General features: G+C 35.3%; 1 protein-coding gene across 4 annotated transcripts in view; it reads right to left on the reverse strand.

Moving 5' to 3' along the window:
• The window catches only part of ppp3cb (protein phosphatase 3, catalytic subunit, beta isozyme), a 94986-nt gene that overhangs the window by 19041 nt on the left and 54763 nt on the right, over positions 1-21182 (reverse strand). For all 4 annotated transcript variants that reach the window (XM_048176635.1, XM_048176637.1, XM_048176633.1 and 1 more), the window contains 7 exons: positions 17556-17756; positions 9237-9361; positions 8995-9106; positions 6395-6540; positions 4095-4234; positions 1324-1401; positions 343-437 (listed from right to left, as the gene is read on the reverse strand). In XM_048176635.1, the coding sequence (XP_048032592.1) occupies positions 343-437; positions 1324-1401; positions 4095-4234; positions 6395-6540; positions 8995-9106; positions 9237-9361; positions 17556-17756 (897 nt within the window). The remainder of the gene's footprint in view (positions 1-342; positions 438-1323; positions 1402-4094; positions 4235-6394; positions 6541-8994; positions 9107-9236; positions 9362-17555; positions 17757-21182) is intronic.

Raw genomic sequence — 21182 nt, forward strand, 5'->3', positions numbered from 1 at the left:
TTTTTTGTCAGGTGTTCTTCAAACTCATCAGGCATTATAGGTGAAGACTCAGAGCTGTTATCTTGGCAAAAGGAGGTTGCAAAACGTTTTGAATACAAGGGTGCCAATAATTGTGGCCAACGTGTTTTGGAGAAAAACATTTATTTCATAATGTGAACCCCCCCCCCCCACACACACACTTTCAATTCTTTTCCTTCAATGAAAGGTCATAATTTCGTGAATATTTTGAATGAAAGATCAAAAGGATAAACAATGCAGATTTATTTTCACAGCTGCTTTTGCTCATAATTACTAAGGGTGCCAATAATTGTGGAGGGCACTGTATATAAACTGAATTCAGACCTTTGTTGTTGTAAACGTCCAGGTAGTTTGGAGCAGAAAAGATGGTGATGAGAGAGGGGAAACCTGTGGTCTGACTCTTCCTGTACATACGGTAACTAAAAGGGCAAGAAAACAAAGAAGAGGTCATAGAAAATTACAGAATGACCATCAGAATTGACATGATTACAATTACGCTGAGATGTTTTCATTAACATTAATAACATTAATAATAATAAGTACATATTTGTAATATAAACCCTTTTCTACAGCAAGTATTTGAAGCCTAATGGATAAAAACTTTTCACAAAGCATAGTCTCAAATCATAAACAATAGTTTTAAATTATTTATTCTTTCTTTTCTATTTATATTATTATTTCTTTAAAGAACTTGGCCTTTATTGTGCGAAAGCATGCAATACAACACAAAATTATTAACATGAAATGCATTAAAGAAAATTAATAAACATTACAATGCATATTATTTTTTTAATAGTGTAATAGTGTAAAACTGTGTAAAATGAACTAATTTACTCAGTGAGTATGCTGTCTGCTGTTGGCGATTGTACAGATTGTTGTGGAGTATTATACTGACTGCTGTTTAGTTGACTGCATGGAATAGTTTACTATTGCGGAGTATTGTAGAGTCTCTTTGCACATTTAAAAACTACTCTCTGCATTATGCCTGAGACAATTACTGATAAAAAGGCCCGGGCTTAGGTGAATGCGTATGCATTGGTGGCATTTCAGATCAATGAACACTACTGTACAGTAATGTACGTGGATTATGGAGAATCAATGTCTCTCTGCGTCTGCTGGTCTGCTGTATCTGCACACTGATCATCCACCAACACATACTCAATCCAGCCTGTCAATATACACATATTGTGTGTGTTTTTAGGGTTTCTATATCTGTAGGAGGTGAGGAACAGAGCTGAAGAGAGAAAAGCAGTCATATAGAAAAGGACGGGTGGTCAAAGGTGATGTTGTGTGTTGTTTTCTTACCCTGCGTCCTGCGCCTCATGTGCCCTGATGACCGACAGTAAGTTGTTGGTCTGTAAAAACTCACACACTGCAGGATAGCTGTACAAAATAATAAAACAGACAAAATGAGGCATGGTAAACAATATTTAAAGTATATTAAATATTTACATTGATAAAACACTGATTCAGCAACTTATTTGGCTGAATAAATAGTTAGCTGGTCTGTTTTTGATGGTTTTAGAGGGGTTCCTGTCAGCTAACTAGCTAAACCCCAATAACAGGGAATGTTCTCACACTTCTCAAAATGTTAGCACAAAACATTTTGTATACATTGTTCATGGAACCTTTTTTCTTTCTGAAACATTTTAGTTTGACCTTTATCTAACATTTCTAACATCAAATGTTAATACTTGTTTCAGAATGTTCAGAGAACATTCAAAAGTAACATGCTCAAAATGTCTGCAGAATGAAATGTTTTCCAAGAAATTCATTGCTCAAATTCATTGTGTCATTGCTAATAGCCCAGCTAGCACTTGTGATTTAGATCTAACATCATTTTGAAACATTTTCACTAGGTTTCATTTGATTATACAGCTATCCTGATATTTCTGAGGTGCTCAGAAGTGTCAAAAACCATAGCGAGTGGATTTTAACCCATTGCTAGCGTGTGTATTATTGTCTTACCACTATGAGCCACCAGGGGGGAGCAGTGATGTAAATGTGAAGATTACAGTGAAAACCACTATCATTTCCTCCTCAAAATATATCTAAATGTGGTCCTAGTAAAGAAATGAAGGCCCAGATGTTGTGTTGTATGATCCCATGTTGAAAACTAGTCTTGTATGTTATGTTAATTTTACTTGGCAGTCTTTTCTATTTTTTTTCCTGGTATATGTTGAAAATGACAGGCCTTAAGTGATTTTCAGTACAACTAAAATTTGTAAAATTAAAATACTAATATTTATGTCTTAATTTCTTCATTTTCAAACATTAAACATCAAATGTTTATTTTGGTGTACAACTGAAATGCTTCTCCTTTATCTAAAGATTCTCCTCTGTTGGCTACAGGTTTAAAAACTCTTCTCATAGAAAATGTTGTGAAATGCTTCACTTAAAATTTGCAGTGTATATATTTAATTAAATTGCAGCCTTTGCAATTTGATAATCGCACAAAGTCATATTGTGATTTTGATTTTATTTTGATTAATCGTTCAGCCCTATTTTCTATCCTCTCTCCTTTTCCTGTTCCATCATTTCTGTATTTCTTTCAGGTTCTCACTATATCTCTGTATCTTCATATCTCAGCGGATCTGGCAGTAGTAGCCAGTTGTCATGGTAACAGCAGAGCGCAGATTCCCGTGGGATTGTGGGGATTCTGTGTTGTGCTGAGGCTGGTCACTGTTTGGAATGCTTTACAATTCCAATTAAACTCGCACAGCACTTCAGGCGCTGGACTTTTATCTACACCTTTATTTCACTGTATAACCGTTCCTTTCGTGATTCAGGAGACTTAAAGTGTCAACTCAGTCTCAGGTGTTTCTCCTAAAATTCCATAGGGAATTTTCCCTATTTGTTCAACAATTGTGTCATTTATGTCTCTTTATATTTATAAAGAGACATAAATGACACAATTGTTGACATACAGCAGTGGTTCTCAAACTTTTTTGGTCACTCCTCCCTTTAAACCTTTACAAAAAAGCGGCTTGCATTATTTGGTCTTGGAAGAATTCATATTGAGATCTCTGACATTTGATTGTGTAATTTAGGTATCTTCTTAAGTCTGAGACATTGTTGAGATCTATAGGCCCTGTTTACACCTGGTATTAAAATGCAGTTTGTTCGATCAGATCACAAGTAGACGAGAGAGACACATACCCGTTAAAACCTGGTGTTTTAATCTGTCTCTTTTGTCCATTTTCGACCACTTCTGTCTAGATTTCTTAGAGGGGAAGGTCTATGGGTGGGTAAATGTATGGACTTTTTCAGATCTGAGCGTCTACACTACGAAAGCAATCTGGTCACATGCGTTTTCGACTACCTCTGGAAGTGGTCTAAAGTGGAGAAGCTCAAAACCTTTTAGATCTCGTTTACACCTGTATTTAGCATTGTCCACTTGTGATCTGATCGATCAAAACACATCTTAATTGTAACGAGCCGGGACTCAGGCAGAGATCCATTTGCAAGCTTTATTAAATAGTGTGGTCGTACAGGCAGGGTCAAAGCAGGGGCAAACAGGAACAGCAAGGGCTAGGCAGAATCGTGGTCAGGATACAGGCGATAGTCAGGACAGGCAGATATCATTCACAGATCAGGAAACAATGCAAAGTCCAAAGGCTGGCAGCAGAGGATCATAAACGGTACACAGACAGGTTTGAAGACAGGCAGACAATAAACACAGGCAGACAATAAACACAGGCAGACAATAAACACAGGCAGACAATAAACACAGGAAACCGCTCGGAATTGAACACAAGGGTGAATCAAGACTTCGCAAAGAGGTGGTGTGTGAGTGAGTCTTAAATAGTCCAGATAATGTGCTAAGCTGTATGTGGCAACAGGTGATTGGTGTGGAGTGTGCATGTGACTGGCATGGAGGATTATGGGAAGTGTAGTCCAGAACTGACAGGATTCATGACATTAATAGTGTAAACAAGGCCATTGAGATACTAAAGAGATAGTGATTGTCAATTTCTATGTATGCTTCCTCCCCTTCATGGTGTCATCTTTATAATTTCTGCACCTCTTTTATCACTTTACAAAGTGATCTCCATAGAGAAGGTTGTGTGGTTTACCTGTAAAAGTAGGAGCATCCACGGACAGAGTTGTGGCTGAAGTAATCTTGGCTTTTTTCATTGCCAAAGTCCTCCAGCGGGTCGGACCACAGCAGATCACACATGGGGCCAAATGCTGGGGGCTCCTTGAACCTGTCCAACTGAGAGACAAACAAAGAGAGAGTGGTCTGTCTAGTGTCAAAATCACTAAAATGAAATATTAATAAATATGCTAATAATATTAATAAACATTATAAATATTTGAAAAATTTTTTTTATCTTATTATTTTACATCACACTGTGTTACCTTTTTTGCCCTGTGTTGCCAGTAAAAAAATATACCATTCTTTGACATACAAATAAAGCACACTAAATTTAAAAAGTCAGGGAGTAATAATTTTGAAAAACTGTGTGCTGTGTTTGTGCACAGCCTGTACATCGCTAAAGAAAATACACCAGAAGCATAAGGGGAGATTTAAAAAAGATTCGTCAAACATCTTCTGTTAGAGCTCATTCTTAAGTCTAAAACATTTCAAATCATCCAGTATTGCCAGTATTGTTTGGTAAGGACTATCTACAGTAGGTAACAGGAACTGAAGTAAATATATATATATATATATATATATATATATATATATATATATATTTACTAATATTTTTATGTATATACACACATAAAAGTTTAAAAGTTTGAGGTTGATATGATTTTCTTTTGTTTTCGAAAGTCTTTTATGTTCACCAAAGGAAAACAGTTGTGAAATATTATTATTTAAAAAAGACTGACTATGTTTTCTATTTTAAAATTAATTTATTTCATGGGATGTCAAAGCTAAAATTTCAGCATCATTACTCCAGTCTTCAGTGTCACGTGCTCCATCAGAAATCATTTTAATATACGGATTTGCTGCTCAAGAAACAGTTATTACTATTATCAGTGTTGAAAACAGTTGTGCTGCTTAATTATTTTGTGGAAATCATGATATATAGTTTTTCAGGATTCTTTGATGAATAGAAAGTAAAAAAGTATTTATTTGGAATAGAAATATTTTGTAACAATGTAAAAGTTACAAGTTATCAATTTAATGCTGTATTTAAATTCCTGACTGATCCCATATTATATATATAAAATATATAAATCCAATAAATCCAACCTGTGACCGATTTAAGTTTCACTTCCATGATCCATGACCGGCAGATGAGCATCTTCACGGCAGGGATTAAATCTTCAACAATGTCTGGGATAAAGTGTACAATTGGATGTACTTTGAAATGGTAAAAGATGATCAAAAAAAACGTATGATGCAAGTTGTGTTAACAGCTCATGTCCTAGAACTCAACAACGATTTAATTAAATTGCGTTTATTGTCTCTGCAGTTAAAAAGACAAGTTGACAATTCTAGCTATACTTTCGTTATTTTAATAATTTCTTTATTTATTGATCACTCTGGGTTATCTAATTTAACTATTTCTGACTTATATATGAATATATGTTCCACTGCACTTCAGGCATTTTGCAGTTTGACTTGATCATATTTCATTTTTTTAAGGCTATTTTCATTTATTAGAACGGTATATTCTGTTCTAATTCAATTCTGTAAATTAATGTTTGATAAAAAAAATATATAATTTTTTTAATTAAATTATTATTATTTTTTATTTTATTATTTTGTTTTTTGGTGCATCAGTGTTGCGCTGTAGATTAGTTAAAGCTCGCACAGGCAATTTAGCCGATGTAATTTGATTTGCCGACATATGAAATGTATATCTATCTGCAATGTGGCCTTTCTGCAGTTATAATATATATATATTTTAAAGTTTATTGATCCAAAATGTTTTTATTCATTTTCTTCTATATCTTTGAGAGTGTTCTGCACATCGTGGCTGTGAATGTTTATCCACATCGCCTTTCATTTGTTTAAAAAAGATAAAATCATTGTCAGTTTCGTCTATCACTTGACAGGCAGTTTGGTCGGTTTATTAGAAAGATGTTTCTCTGTGCTGTGTGTGAAAGAAAATAAAATTTGTCTTAAGCTGCGGGTAGACTATAGCAGGCCTTACTTCATTTTCCGTGTCTCGCTCCATCTCGTTCACAGTTCAGCATGCAAACCTTTCAAAGTCCGTGCGCACTCTCTAGCGGACTGTTGTTTTTTCTAGTGAACACCCCCCCCCCCCTTCTTTTATGATTCGACTATCAGTCGAATATAGGCAATCTGATTAGAATCAGATTCGACTACGTAAATCCGTAGTCGAGGACACCCCTAATATATATATATATATATATATATATATATATATATATAGTCATACACAGTCCTCCTCACCCTCTTAATGTCGTCTAATGTGTGGATTTCTGGAGACAGGCCACCATGAACACACAAAAACTGCTGATTCATCAGTGCAGCCAGAGGCAGACAGTCAAACGCATCCATGCACGCATCATACACCTGCTCCGAGTATTTGATTTTACCTGAAAGAAAGAGAGACAGAGATCACACACCTGCACAGAGCATCTGATTTCACCCGAGAGACACAGTGAGAGATAAAGAAAAGAGAGTGTAGAAGAGATACAGATGGAAGAGTATAAAGTAATGTCATTCCAGAGCTAAGAAATGAAGTGAGCTTCTTCTGAAGGGTTTATTTTCTCTGTATGAATATAATTTGTACATTAAGCTCCTGCATTCATTTACACTTTCAGAGGACACTAAAGGAGAGATGTGTGTGTGTGTGTGTGTGTGTGTGTGTGTGTGAGAGAGAGAGAGAGAGAGACAGTCTGTGCTGTGTCAATCTCACTGCTCCAAATCTACCAATCTGTTTAGCCTCATCACTGCATCACTCTGCATTATCTCTCCATCTCTCCCTCCATCCTTCTTCTAATCACACACAAATACTGTCTCACTAATGCCATTGGATCAATCAATATGTTTAATATAAGTTTTTGCTTTGTTGTAGTGTAGTAGTATAAGAATACAAATGCGCTCTGTGTCAAGAATCAATACTGAATGTGATGACCTTCTCGAGTGTGCATCACAATGAGTGCATGTTTAATCTAGTCATACTCTGGAGGAAAATTATATGAAAAATTACCCCACAAAACCTTTTTTAAAATTTCTTGAGGAGAAAAGTGTAAAATGTAAACAATGTTGGCTTTGTGATATTCTAAAAATGCAAAAATGTATTTTAGTATTAGAGTTACAATTTACCAATTCATCACAATGTTTATTTTATGTACGTATATTCAAATATATATATACATGTTATTTATTTAATAATTAATAGAGTTGAAGCATATTAAAATGTTTAATTATTTTATATATATATATATATATATATATATATATACACACACACACACACACACACACACACACACACACACACACACATAATAATAACAATACATTTAATGTATATCTAATTATATAGTTGGAGCATATTATTGTAATTCATATTTATTATGATTTATTAATTTATTAACATTTTTTCACATTAAATTATTTTAAATATATACATAAATAAATTTATAAAATAAATCAAATATAATAATAATAATAATAATAATAATAATAATAATAATAATAAAGATATTTATATAAAAATGTATATAAAAATATTTTTTTAATATATCAGATTTCAGACTTACAGTAGAGAGGAATATTATTACTGAATAATGACCAACATACAAACTAACTTTTTACCACAACTAAAACTCTATTATTCTAAGTAAAAAAAAAACATTTTTGACACACCTGCCAATGGCCGGTGACTTGAGAAAATTTATTGGCCATAAATATTTTAACAGACAGTTAATCAAAACATCAAATGTAAAATATCACTGCATGTTCTTCACTGTATAAATTAAACATTATAAGATGAATCCTTATTAAAGTTACAAAAGTTATTCAGTCAAGAGCAGTGAGTGATTTTGTCTCTGTCCTGTGTTATTTGATTAACAATAAAAACACAGACGGCAGCAGGATCATTAGGATGCTGTCACTTTAATACCAAATGCATGTGTTATCTTTTCAACTGTTTATGGTCCCTATAACCAACTATCAGAGATGGGCATTGTTTGACATAATTTTGTATGACTCTGTCCGTTCAAGTGCAAGTAGAAGTTAAATGCAGCTTAATTCAGTATTCAAGCACTATCTAACTTTCTGGGTGTGCGCTTTGGATGTTTGCACAGAGAAAACTTCCTACACAGCAAGTAACACGCTTGAATATTTAAATTGGAAAGGCTTAAACCTTTGTGATGATGCAGCACTGGTCCATTAACTCTCACATACATTGTTCACATTCATGTTTGCACAACATTGCATTGTTAGAAATAGAATTCGTAAAAATGTTACCGGACAACTGGCAATTGACACCGTTTCATATACTCACCAACACCAATTTTTACTCGCATTTGGCTATTGCCGAGTGTTTATTTTAGGCCCTGATCATACAGAATGATGTTTTTTGAAAGTGTGAAGATGCAGAAAGTTTTCTTTGATAGGTAGGTTTAGGGTAGGGTTAGGGGATAGAATATACCTTTGTTTGTACAGTATAAAAAACATCATGACTATGAAAAGTCCCCATAAAACATGGAATGTGTGTGTGAGTGTGTTCTGTCAGTCAGCAGATGGTAAGGAGGGCACTCACTCCTCCTCACTCCCCTCATCAGGGAAATCACACTCACAGGCTCCCTGGGCCCAGCATTAACAGGCAAATTAATTTTCTGCTAATCATACTCCCTCTTTCTCTCTCTGCATCTCTCTTTCTGTCTGACAAGAGACTGCTCCAGAAAAAGACCTCCATCAGAAGAGATGAGAGGTGAACTGGTGTGTTCATAGCAAATGTATAGTTTAAAACTTTAAAATGTAAGTGTAGAGACACTGTAACTAAAAAGACAAAGAGTTTTCCTCATGCAAGTACTCACATTCTTGTTTGAAAGTGAAATATTCAGTCAAATGTCTACATTCATGGTTTCCCCGCAATAGAAACAGCGTCTTTGGGTAGAGGATTTTCAGCGACCAGAGGTAAAGGACACACTGAAGGAGAAAATATAGATAGAAAGAAAGATGCTTTCACAGACCACACCAAGATATCAGGACAAAGATGGTGTGTACTACAAACTAGGGTCCCTAAGCTAGGTGAAAATGAACCCTAGAGCAAACTCACCTCAATACTGAAGTACCCTCGGTCCACGTAATCCCCTAAAAACAGGTACCTTGTTGTCGCAGGAGACCCGCCAACCTCAAATAACTTCATTAGGTCGAAGAACTGCCCGTGGATATCACCACACACTGCAATATGACAAAAAAGTTTGGCTTTAGCTGAAGGAAACACTCGTGCTTGCAAATCAAAATAATTAGCACAATGATCATTTGAAAAGTTGTAAATATAAATATTGAAAGAGAAAAACTGAAAAACCCTGAGGTCACCCAGATGTTTGACAAAGACCAATCACAATTCAGTACACAAATAATTTTGTAAAGTTAGTTATCAGTGTAAATCGACGGCATGATACTAAAACTTGAGCTAAAACTAAAAAAAAAAAAGGATATTTTTATATATTTTAGGATTAGAGTTATAATTTATTTGTTAAAATGTTTAATGATTTTAAACATATTTAAAATAAATAAATAAATAATAATAATAATATTCGTTGGTAGTTATCAGTGTAATTGAAAGGAAGATTTAAAACCATTAAACTTAAGTATCTACGGAACAATGTTTAGAAAAAGAAACAACATTTCTAAACAAAATGCAAAAAAATTATTAAAATGTTTTATTTAAAATATTTAAAATAATAATATTATTTTTATATAGATATCAGTGTAAATCAAAGGCAGCTATTAAAACTTTCATTGCAAGTTTCTACTGAACAAAGATGATAAAAAAACGTACAATTCTAAATAATGCAAAAAGTATTTTACAGTTAGATATCATTTATTGATTTATTAAAATGTTTATTCATTTTAAAATAAATAAATAAATAAAGTTTCTACTTAAGTTTATAAAAACCAAAAACTGCATAGCAAACTTAAAGCTATGAAGTTATTAAAGTATATATAAATATTAAACGAAAAATTAAATGTTAAGTGAGAATAGACAGATATGTCAATGAGAAAAGGGTTCTTTGCAGTCTGATCTGCTATCTAACAGCCTAAACCTTGACACCTTGCTTTCATTGGGAAATGTAAGTCAACACAGGAAAGAAAATTGTGCTTGTAAACTGTTTTCATGGGGTCAGCAAATAAAGCAGTCATACTGAAAACTCTCTTTCAGTATGTAACCTGCTATGAGCTCTATGAGCAACAATCATGTAAACTCTGAAAAGAAATCTATCTAAAAAAAAATTTTTTTTTAGATAATTTCCCTCATTTTAATAGGTCCTATTAGCAACCATAAATGGTTCCTGCATTTAATACGTGTTCTGCAGAGGCAAGGGAGGCAGTGTCTCCTCAAAAAAAAAAAAAAAAAAACTGGAAGAGAAAATAATCAATATTACAAAAATAAAACAAAGCAAATATTACAAAATGTGACATTAAAAAGTGTAAAAATCACTTGTGTTTATAAAGTAACACTGTCCAACAGCGGCACCAGCAGGTAAAGTTACAGCAGGAATATGTTTCTCTCTTGACTCCCCTGAGCCCATTTAGTTTTAAAGAGCACAGTGGGTTTGATTCGGGTAATTGAAAGTGAATGGGGGCAATGCCTGCATCACGCTATAATTGGATATGATTGGTTTGTGCAAAAAATCCCACCTCTTTTTTTGTGCGCGTTCTCAGATTGGCCTGAACGAATACAATGATGGCATTAATGGGAACAATAATTAAAAAGTAAGTATACAACTCAGCCACTTACATATCACCGCTTTTTGTCACGGCAAAATCAAAATTGAAATAGCCTGAAAACATATTGACTGTGGGGGTTTTTAGTGAGCAATCAGCAGTGTTGGTCACATTGCTTTAAAAAAGTAATTAGTTATAGTTACTAGTTACTTCTCACAAATAGTAACGGAGTTAGTAACTGAGTTACATCATTATAAAAGTAACTAATTACCAGGGAAAGTAACTATTGCGTTACTTTAAAAAAATAAAATAAAATAAAAATATGCCAAATAAATTGAATGCCCCCAATATTACATATAAATCTAAGAATAAATTATTCTTGATGCGACTCCTGACTCATGATCCGCTCTTGCTCACGACATGAAATTTCTCTGTACTGTGTTGGTAGCCATTAAAGAAAATGTAGTTTCATATTTATGTTTAAATAGTCCTATGTTATGTTTTAAATCCATTTATTCGATTATGAAAAGTTAGTGAACAGCATGAGTAAGATGCTGCGCAAATATATCGGGAGACATGGAGTGGGTCAGATAAGATTTTTACCACTTCATTAAGTTTTGCTTTGTAGAAAGCCTTTCTTTAAAGTGAATTTCGTTTTGTAAAAGTTGTATCTTAGTTTTAATCAATGTTTCATCTACAAATTGCTTTGATTTAATATATAACAAGCAAATACAGCAGACAATAAAATCATGACATGGAGGCGCGGGCGCGATCACTGGCGCGTGAACTGGAGCGCGTCTTAAATGAACTGAAACTCAGAGGCTGCTTGCCTCGCAGACATGAGAAATATATCTATAGAATGCTTGAAATATCTACTTTAACGAAAATGAAGTTATTAAAAACGAAAAGAAAGAGGCTACTCTGATTATGTAGCCTAATCCGAATGAAATGTGCATTATCTCTCTAGGCGCGTCCATATGAGCAGATGATCAGCAATGAGAATCAGCAATGTCAACTTCATCTTTGCAGCCGACACTGATTCAGAAAACATTACTTTATTAATAAACAATTAAAATGTCTCCTTACTGTTTTTGTCACACTCATAATCATTACTTTTGCCGGTTCTTTATGGCAATTATGCGTGCCATTGAGTGCTATATAGCCTTTATTATGTAAACGCTCCTTATTATGGTTTATTCTCTCCAGTATTTAAGAAATTAAATTAATATAAATGTGATTAGTCAACTAATAGCTTAAATGAACAACTACTAGTCGACTAGAAAAAAAACTCATTTCACATATTTTCGATCAAGCATCAAAAAGGGTATTCTGGTTTGAGCTCGCGCTTTTTTTGTCAGTAACGGTAACGGTGTTGTAACGGGAGAAAAAGTAATTCATTTGATTACTCTTTACTGAAAAAAGTAACGCCGTTATTCCCATCACTGGCAATCAGTTTGGGGAAATTAAATTTACATCTTTGTGTCTATGTCTGTGACCAATGTGTACAAGATTGAAGACTGCTGAAAATAAGTAGACTATTAATAGAACAGCTGAACATTAGTTCACAAATAAAACATATTGTTTAAATTGTTACTGCCTTTAGTTATTATTTTGGAATAAATGTAAAAATGTATGAAAACACTAACTTGATGAAATTTATACTTGGTTTTAATAAATAGAACATTACATAGTTAGTGTAAAAATACAAAATATAATTGTATTTGGTCTCTCTTTTTTATGTAGCCTAATGTTTATTTAACCAGGAAAATTGAGTGTAACAGGGACATAAATTTACATTTGATTTATATAAAAAAAAATTATGTAATGCCATGGTGTAACCACTAGTTTCCTATATAGTTCTATATAAAGTCGCTTATAAATTCTGCTGTGGTTTTTAAACATTACATTTGTCATTACATTACATTTTTATTAAGTTGTGGATTTGGATTTATACTTAAGACATTCTCAAAGACTACTCTTTATCAAGGTTTAGATTTTTTTTTTTTTTTGAAATGTTGATTCGATTTGTCGTTTTTTTGCATTCATTTTACTACAGTCAAACCTGAACAAAGAGTGCTTTGTTATACATACTATCAAAATTCAATAAAAATATAACAAAAACAAAACAGGTATGTTTTATTGCAGCTTAATAATTCTGGGTTTGATCTGATTTCAAACTCTTATTTGAGTCTTTTAGCTCAATTTTACCATATTGTTACAGCCATACTGGTTCTTTTGTGTGTGTATAACAGTGTGTTGTATATGTGTGTCTATTAATGTGTGTGAGTGCGTGTTTGAGTGGGTTTTGTACTCTTGATGTTTTAGAGTGTAACGTCTTTCATGCTCTTTGTTTTTTTACTGCTTTGCGGCTGAATTATTGATTTTATTTTATACATTTGCATAAACTTGCTCTGTGTTATAGTCATGCTAGTTCATATATATGTGTATGGGGGGAAGGGGGTGTTTCGGTGGTTGTGTCTATTTTGCACTCTTGACATTTTAGAGTGTCATCCCTTCATTGCTGTGCACTTTTTGTCTGCACAGTGGCTGATTTGTAGTTTGTACCATCGAAAGATTCTCTGAGTTTCTGAGCATATTTTTTCATATTTCCCATTCATTTAATAAGTCGGTCATTTTTGACAGTGAAGCAGCCATGTGCATGTGACTATTTTTTTACGACCCTTTAACATATCCGAATCATGTCCATGATTTTTTTTGTGTGTTCACATAGTTAATGCGACAAAAATCACCAAATGTCATCCCATTCCGACGAAGCAAAAAATTTTCACATTTCAAAACGTAAAATGTTTTGGTCATTTTTGACCGAAGAGGACCAGAGGGTTAATTTAAAATGTCTCGGGTTACTTGACTGTTCCCTGAAAAAGCGGGAATGAGATGATGTGCTTGATTTTAAGTGCTATTGGGAAAATGTCCTTGTTTGACTGGTTGTGAACACATGTGGCAAACACTCCAAAGAATTTGGCTTAAATAACCTCTGATGATGATGTCATTGGAATGCGCATGTCAGAGGCTATGAATAGATGTAAGACAGGTGCTTTTGTCTGAAGAACGTCCTGAACATGCTCTCAGTACAGCAATGTGGGCACAAACATGAGAGGAGCCACAAACACGAGCTTGAGATGTCGATTCAAGTAGATTCAGCCCGGAGTAACATGAACATCCAACCTATAGAATCTAATGAATGTGTGCGGAGAGGACCAGCCTAATGCATCACAAACTTGCTGCAAGGGGGTGCCTCTTGCTAAAGTCCTGGAGGACGCGACCCCCCTGGTAGAATGAGCCCTAATGCCTAGAGGCGAATCTTGACTGCATGTCTCATAGGCTAGGATGATAGCATTACTCACCCAATGTGACATAGTCTGCTTTGTAGCCATGGCCCCCATGGCAAATGAACAGTTGCTCTGACTTACGGCATTGGCTAGTACGGTGGACGTAAATCTGAAGGACTGTGGCCCCTCAAGGACCATGGCTAAATCTTGGATTCCGACAGGAGACCTTAGTCGCCTAGTTCCACGAATGAAGTGGGCAATCAAAGGGTGTTTACCCACTGAAATTCCGTCAATCAGAGCGTGGCATCTTTTTTGGGAATCAGACAATATCAGCTATAATAACCTGCTTGTCTGGGAACATTTTCTATGGCCCCTTTGTCCAGCAGAGTCTGCAGCTCTTGTATCAGCAAGTGTGCCTGATCCGGATTCACGGTAGTGGATAGCACGCCATTGAAATGTGGAGGGTGGCATGCAAACTATATTCTGTAGCCCTTTTCTATGGTTCTCGAGACCCAAGGAGATATGTTTGGCAGTAGCTTCCACGCTGCCAACTTCTCTGCAGGGGCAACTAATTTTGATGCAACGTCAAGTGACGCAGTGTCTTGTGATGCAGTGTCTTGATGGGGAAATGTAAAATTTTTCGTGTCCTGAAAAACGGCAAGAGTCAACTGAACATTTAATATTTCCCTGGAAACCACTGCCCCCCAGTCTTTACGAGGGGGAGCACGACTCGCCAATCTCTGTTTCTGAGCTTCTCATTTCTGAGAAGTCAGACCTGGTTGGGGCTGGGTGGACGATAGCCCCGACCATTGGCCATGGCGGAGGCGGAACAAACGCCTCCTCTTGCTTCTTAGCCTCCTGGAACCTACTGAAAACAGTATGGAATGAGTTGCGGTCCAGTTTTTTGAGCAGCTCCACCTGGTATGCCTGCAACACCGCCATGGTGTGCAGGGCAGCACCAACCTGACCTGCCACCTGAAAAGCTATCCCTACCAGCGTAGATGTAATTCTGAACGGTCTGGAGGGAAGCACAGGCTTTTTGAGTGATGATGTACTGCCAGGGAAGAGATAGTTCGCAATCGTTTCTTCAACCTGGGGCATAATCGTATGCCCCAGGTGCCTTTGCATCAACGATTGTCGAATAGATTGACATCGTTGCACAAAGACACAAGAAGAATAAGGCTTATTCTATGATTTAGTGAGTTCATGATGTAAATCAGGAAAGAAGGGGAGGGATCGTCACTCTGGTGCCCCCCCCCTCCCCAGCCACCCGACAGAAATCTACTGTCTAACTTGGATTGCCTGGAGGTCTCTTGTTCCTGTGGCCAGTCTAACTGAAGACTGTCCACAGCATGAGTGACTACCTCAAGTAACTCATCGTAAGATCGATCGTCACGAGAGGAGCACTTGGAGGCAGTCAAGACAAGTCATCTTCATTTATATAGCGCTTTTTACAATACAGATTGTTTCAAAACAGCTTCACAGTGAAATAGGAAAATTAATTGACAGAGATTGTTTTGGCTTTACAGCAGCTCTAGGAAAAAGTTATTATCGAGCTATCGGGCCAAGATCTGGCAGACTACGGTAAACCTTGGGATAAACACTAATATTAGTGTAGACGCCATTCTTCTTTTGATGTAGTGAGTACATCAGGTGTTATGGGCAGTACACTTGATATCCATATCAACAAGGCAAGTAACGTCCTCAGCCCAGTCTGAAGAAGTTCCGGAGCGTGCTTCAGAAGCGGACGCGAGGACTGAAAGGGACTCATCTCCTGCTCTCCAGCCAGATTGACATGCGAGCCCCATGATATTAACATGATACTAACTCCTAACGAAAGGGATAGTTTGAGAGGAAAGAGTTTGTTTCAGCACACATGGACACAATGCAGTTTTGAAGACAAAGAACCTGATGAGCGCACCTGTCTCACATCTATTTAGTGCTTAAAATCAAGCGCAGCATTGAGTGTAGCTTTTGATAGGGAACACCACCGCACACTGTTGATGTTGTGATGTGCAAAATATGTTTATTTTGTCAACTGAAGATTTTGTGTCTGACTATGGTGACAAAATTCAATAGTTACAGCTGAAAATCAGTTTGAAACCATTCAACAAACATTTTGTATATTAAGATAGGAAGGAAAAAGCTGTCTACATGCTCATAGAAAGATCACCATCCTGACTGAAATGTGTGTGTGTATGTGAAAAAAAGAAAGACAGAGAAAGATAGCAGAAGATATGGCAAGTTTTGTTTTATATCTAATGAAGACATCTAATTGGAGCTTTTCTCATGTGAGAGTATGTTCCCAATGGGAGGTCAAAAGGCTAAAGACCACAAGGTCTGGAATGACTGAAAGCACACCAAGCTAACCACCTCTCTCTCTGTGTATTGGGTTCCAGGGAATTAAATCAGTTATCCAACGTCCCATTAATGTTTAATGATTCCTGTGTGTGAAATTCACTAGGCCACCAGCTGATTAGGGTTCAGAAATGCATGCTGGGAGAGAGGGAGAGGTTCGGTCTCAGGTGTGAGGCCAACGCAAGTGGGAAAAGTTCCCTGTGTTTAGCTTCTCTGATGGTAAAATGATGGTAAATGATGGTACCTTCATTGCTGTGGAGCAATATCTTTGTCCTGTGTCAGACCTGCTGAACCTTACTTTGACTCATGGGAAATTAAAGTCACTAGGTGCAGTTCATTATCTGACCTCTCCTAACAATATCATTTATTCTCCAATGTCATCTCAGACTGTATTTTCAGAACTTTTCTACTAAGGTGAGAGATCTGTTTTTCCTGTTATAAAATTCATATGTAGTCATTCTGACTCACCACAGAGAATTACATAAATTCAGAGATTTACTTTTTCATATTCATATTATAGTATGCTTAGCTGAATTTTTAGCATCATTACTCCAGTCTTTAGTCTCTCATGATCCTTCAGAAATCTTTTGCTGCTCAAGAAACATTTCTGATTATTATAAATGTTGAAAACAGTTGTGTTGCTTAATATTTTTTGTGGATGATATACTACCATTTAAAGGTTTGGAGTAAGTAAGAATAAAAAAAAGAAAGAAATTATTACTTTTATTTACCAAGGACGCATTACATTGATCAAAAGTGGCTAAGAAAAAATTAAATTAAAAATAGAAAACTTCTTTTAAATTGTAATAATATTTCACAGTATTACTGTTTTTACTGTATTTTTGATCAAATAAATGCAGTCCTGGTGAGCATTAGAAACTTTTCTTCCAAAAACAAAAATCTGAATTATCCCAAACTTTTGCCCTATAGTTTATGAATTTGATATTTATTTAGAGATGAAAATAACCTTCAATGACCATATATGTTAATAATATAATAAAACATCTGTTTTTATCTACAGATCATGCCCTCTTTTCTTTTTAGTGATCAGTAACCTGTGACGGGGGCCTCTATGTCCAGCATGGTCTTCTCTTGGCGGAGGATGGCGGCCCCCTCGTTGATGATGCGTAGGGCAACGGGCTCCTCCACGCGGCCCTCTTTAGTGAGGTGAGCCTTCAGCAGGTCCACACGTGGTTTCCCCTCACAGTCGAACACCTCTCGCATGCTCAACCTGTGGCTCAGTGGAAACGGCACCGCTGAAAAGAAAGAGAGGGACAGAGAAAAGAGTAAATGATATAGAAATCCAAGAGGGAATAAGATTACAAAAAACATCCACTGTAGAGTGACACATCCAGAATACTGAACAAACTTTATTCCTGAATTCAGCTAGCATTCAGGCCAGAAAGCACAAGATATAGTCAATGGCACACATTCAGAGGGCTTCCAGATGACTTTGTGAGGAACATGAGGATGAGAAACCAGACTGACTACACAATTTAGGGTACGTTTACATGACAACGATATGCTTAAAACAGAGAAGTCTTTCCTTTGAGTTCTCTGCATACAGATACCATTGTCAAAAAGATCCCCATTCAAACGAACCCGTGAAAATGACTAAAAACGCTGTATTCTGCTGGCAGACCATTAGATGGCGATGAAACACTATAGACCGAACATGTAATGCCCTTGTGCATGGCATCATCCTTTTCACAGATTTGCGTTTTTGTTGTTTATACAGAGACCGTTTTCAAAAACTTGCACTTTGAAACCTGTTTTCAAACATTTGCGTTTTCAGGCCACCAAAACGCTGTTGTTGTGAAAATGAATGACCAAAACACATAAAAAGTTTTCCGTTTTTAGTTGAAAATGGTGTCGTGTAAACGGCACCTTAGATCAGGGGTTTTCAACTCTGGCCCTTGAAGTCCAGAGTTTGGCTCCAAACTTGATCAATCTCACCTGGCTTTAAGTTTCTAGTAATCCTAATGAGCTTTTTTTTTTATCTTGTTCAGGTATATTTGATTAGGGTTGGAGCTAAACTCTGCAGGAAAGTGGACCTCGAGGGCAGAGTTTAGAACCTCAGATTTAGATGAAGGAAACTGAGGAATATCCAACACAATCTACTAAAATAATATTGCTAAATAATACTATTGATTCTAAGTGATTACAATTTTCACCTTGTGGAAGAAAAAACAAGTGAAAAATCCCATAGAAGGAAGAATCAACTTGAGGGTGGGCCAACATTCCTAGACATGCATACCAATAAATGTTAATATACTAATTAAACATTAAAGCACTCACACATTTACTAGAATTTCTAAAATGCTTACTTACAGTTGTTTCAACCAATTTAATCTGGATTTTACAGTCACCATGAAATCAAAATGGAAAATTATTTTTTTTAAAAATGGAATATTGCAGTATTTAATTTAAATTATTTATCGAAGTACATGTTTTTTTCTTTTTTTAAAAATGTGCCACAATCTTTAATCAAAATAACTTTCCATCCCTCTTGCAGCGACATATCTTCTCTTCTCTGATGACACATTTACAGACCTGAGGGAGGTGTTACTCATGTGTCACTCACATGAGATTCACCAATTGCAAACCACAATTCTCAAAACTGAGTCCCACCCTACATCACTGAGTCCTGCCCTAAGATTAAAAATACTAACTTCACCTTTATTTGTGAAGTTAAGTAAAGAAAAGCGTTCATAAACATATCCCGACATGTGAATACAATAATTTTGTGCATGCATTTCCAACTATTTTTCAAATAGATTTAAAAATACTAATAGCAAAGTCAGTCTTTTTAATATCTCTTTAATTGTTCTCATAGACAGAAATCATATGAAAATGAGAGCAAATGAAGATTTAAGGCTGCTGCTTCTCAGATTGTTCTACTGAGAAAGAGACCCTCACGTGTGTATCCTCTATGGGATTCTCAAAGTGTGGTCCGTAGCCAGGAAAATAAATTTAGAAATAAAAATTAATGAAATAAATTTAGAGCCCTATGATTTCCGCAATGCGGAAAACGTGGACAGAATTGAGGAATCCAGTCACAAAAAAATTTACAGTATAATGCGGTATGTCACAAAATTTGGCAAAATCTGGATGAATAAATCAAAAATAGGACTGTACACCATCAAATTGAGATATTCACTAGTGTCTGTGAATATTAAACCTGAAAAAGACTGCTATGTAAATACAAAGTCTGTTCTGTTCTGCGTGTCTCTGTATGAAGGAGTGCCGCAGATGTGCAGTTTCATCAATACTTAAACAAATGCGATGCTCATGGTGTTTTTAGTGTTTGCTGTCTCACTATATAAGGACATGAACACATGAACTTAATCTCCAGGGGCCCGTTTCAATAAGGAGGTTCAACCAACTCTATGTTAATACTTGAACTCTGAGTTGACTGACCCTGAGATGGGACACTCTAAGTTTTAGGTTTTAGAACAGCTGAATTGAGTTAGTTTAATCAACTCTGAGTAGGATGACTCTGGAGCTCCGAAATTACGATTATGATTGTTATCTATTTTTTTGGTATCCCACGAGCAAAAAAATAAAAAAAATGTAACTTTGACAGTCTCTGCATGATGAAAATATGTGCAATAAATGAATGTACTTCACAAAATGCTTTTCTTACTTAGTGTTTTTGTCTTGTTGTTTCCAGTCAAAATATCTAAAGATTCTTAAATTAAGATGCATCTTCTACAATTATCTGCCACTGGGGTAAGAAAAATAATCTTGTTTTTCATTTGCATTAAGATTATTTTCCTTCATTTCAGGGTTAACATACTCAAAATGGGCCTCAGACATGCTCTGAAAGTCACTTCAGCAATCCACCATTTAATTTGATAAAACTATAGTCATACGCACACAGAAATACAAGGTCTTTATGACAACCCATCAAAATAAAAGTTTGGTTTAACTTGAAGAAATTATAACAGACACATATCAGTATTGTACAGTAGAGTGTACTTCTCACTGTAATAATATTAAAAGTATTAAAACTTTATTTTTTTTAGGAATAATCACATCTGTTTTGCAGCACTCTGCCAAAAAAATAATAGGAATTGTTCATTTTTTTTCTATTACATTTTAAAAGATTTTAATGTTTTATGCCTTAATTTCATTATCACATTTTTTGATAATAATTTTTTTTATTACATTTTAAAAGATTTTAATGTTTTATGCCTTAATTTCATTAGCACAGTTTTTGATAATAAATCTGTATTAAAACATAAAACTTTTTTAAAACATCTCATAGGACCCTGTTATTGCAAATTATTAAGTTGTTATTCAATTGATTAGACATGCTTCTCGATTATTAAAACTGAATTTAACCATTCAATTGGAAATTTAAAAAAAAATAAAATTGAGAAAAAAAGAAAACAGATTTTATATTGCTGTAAAAATGTATTTTTGTTTTAAACTTTTAATAAATCATTGATAAATTGTATACACTGTATAATTTCAATTAATTACACATCCTTTTTTATTATAAGAGTAAAAATTGCAGCAAGCATCTGTTTAGTCACTGTAACAATTCCTTGGAAAATGTTCTCACCTCTAAGGGGTCCCTGACCCCAAAACGTTTGAGAACCCTTGCTCTAGAGATCACAGCAATTTCTCAAACTGTGCTCAGATTTACCAAGATACCAAAATCTGCAATACAATAA

This window comes from Megalobrama amblycephala, linkage group LG23 (assembly GCF_018812025.1).
Source record: "Megalobrama amblycephala isolate DHTTF-2021 linkage group LG23, ASM1881202v1, whole genome shotgun sequence".
Taxonomy (NCBI): Eukaryota; Metazoa; Chordata; class Actinopteri; order Cypriniformes; family Xenocyprididae; genus Megalobrama; species Megalobrama amblycephala.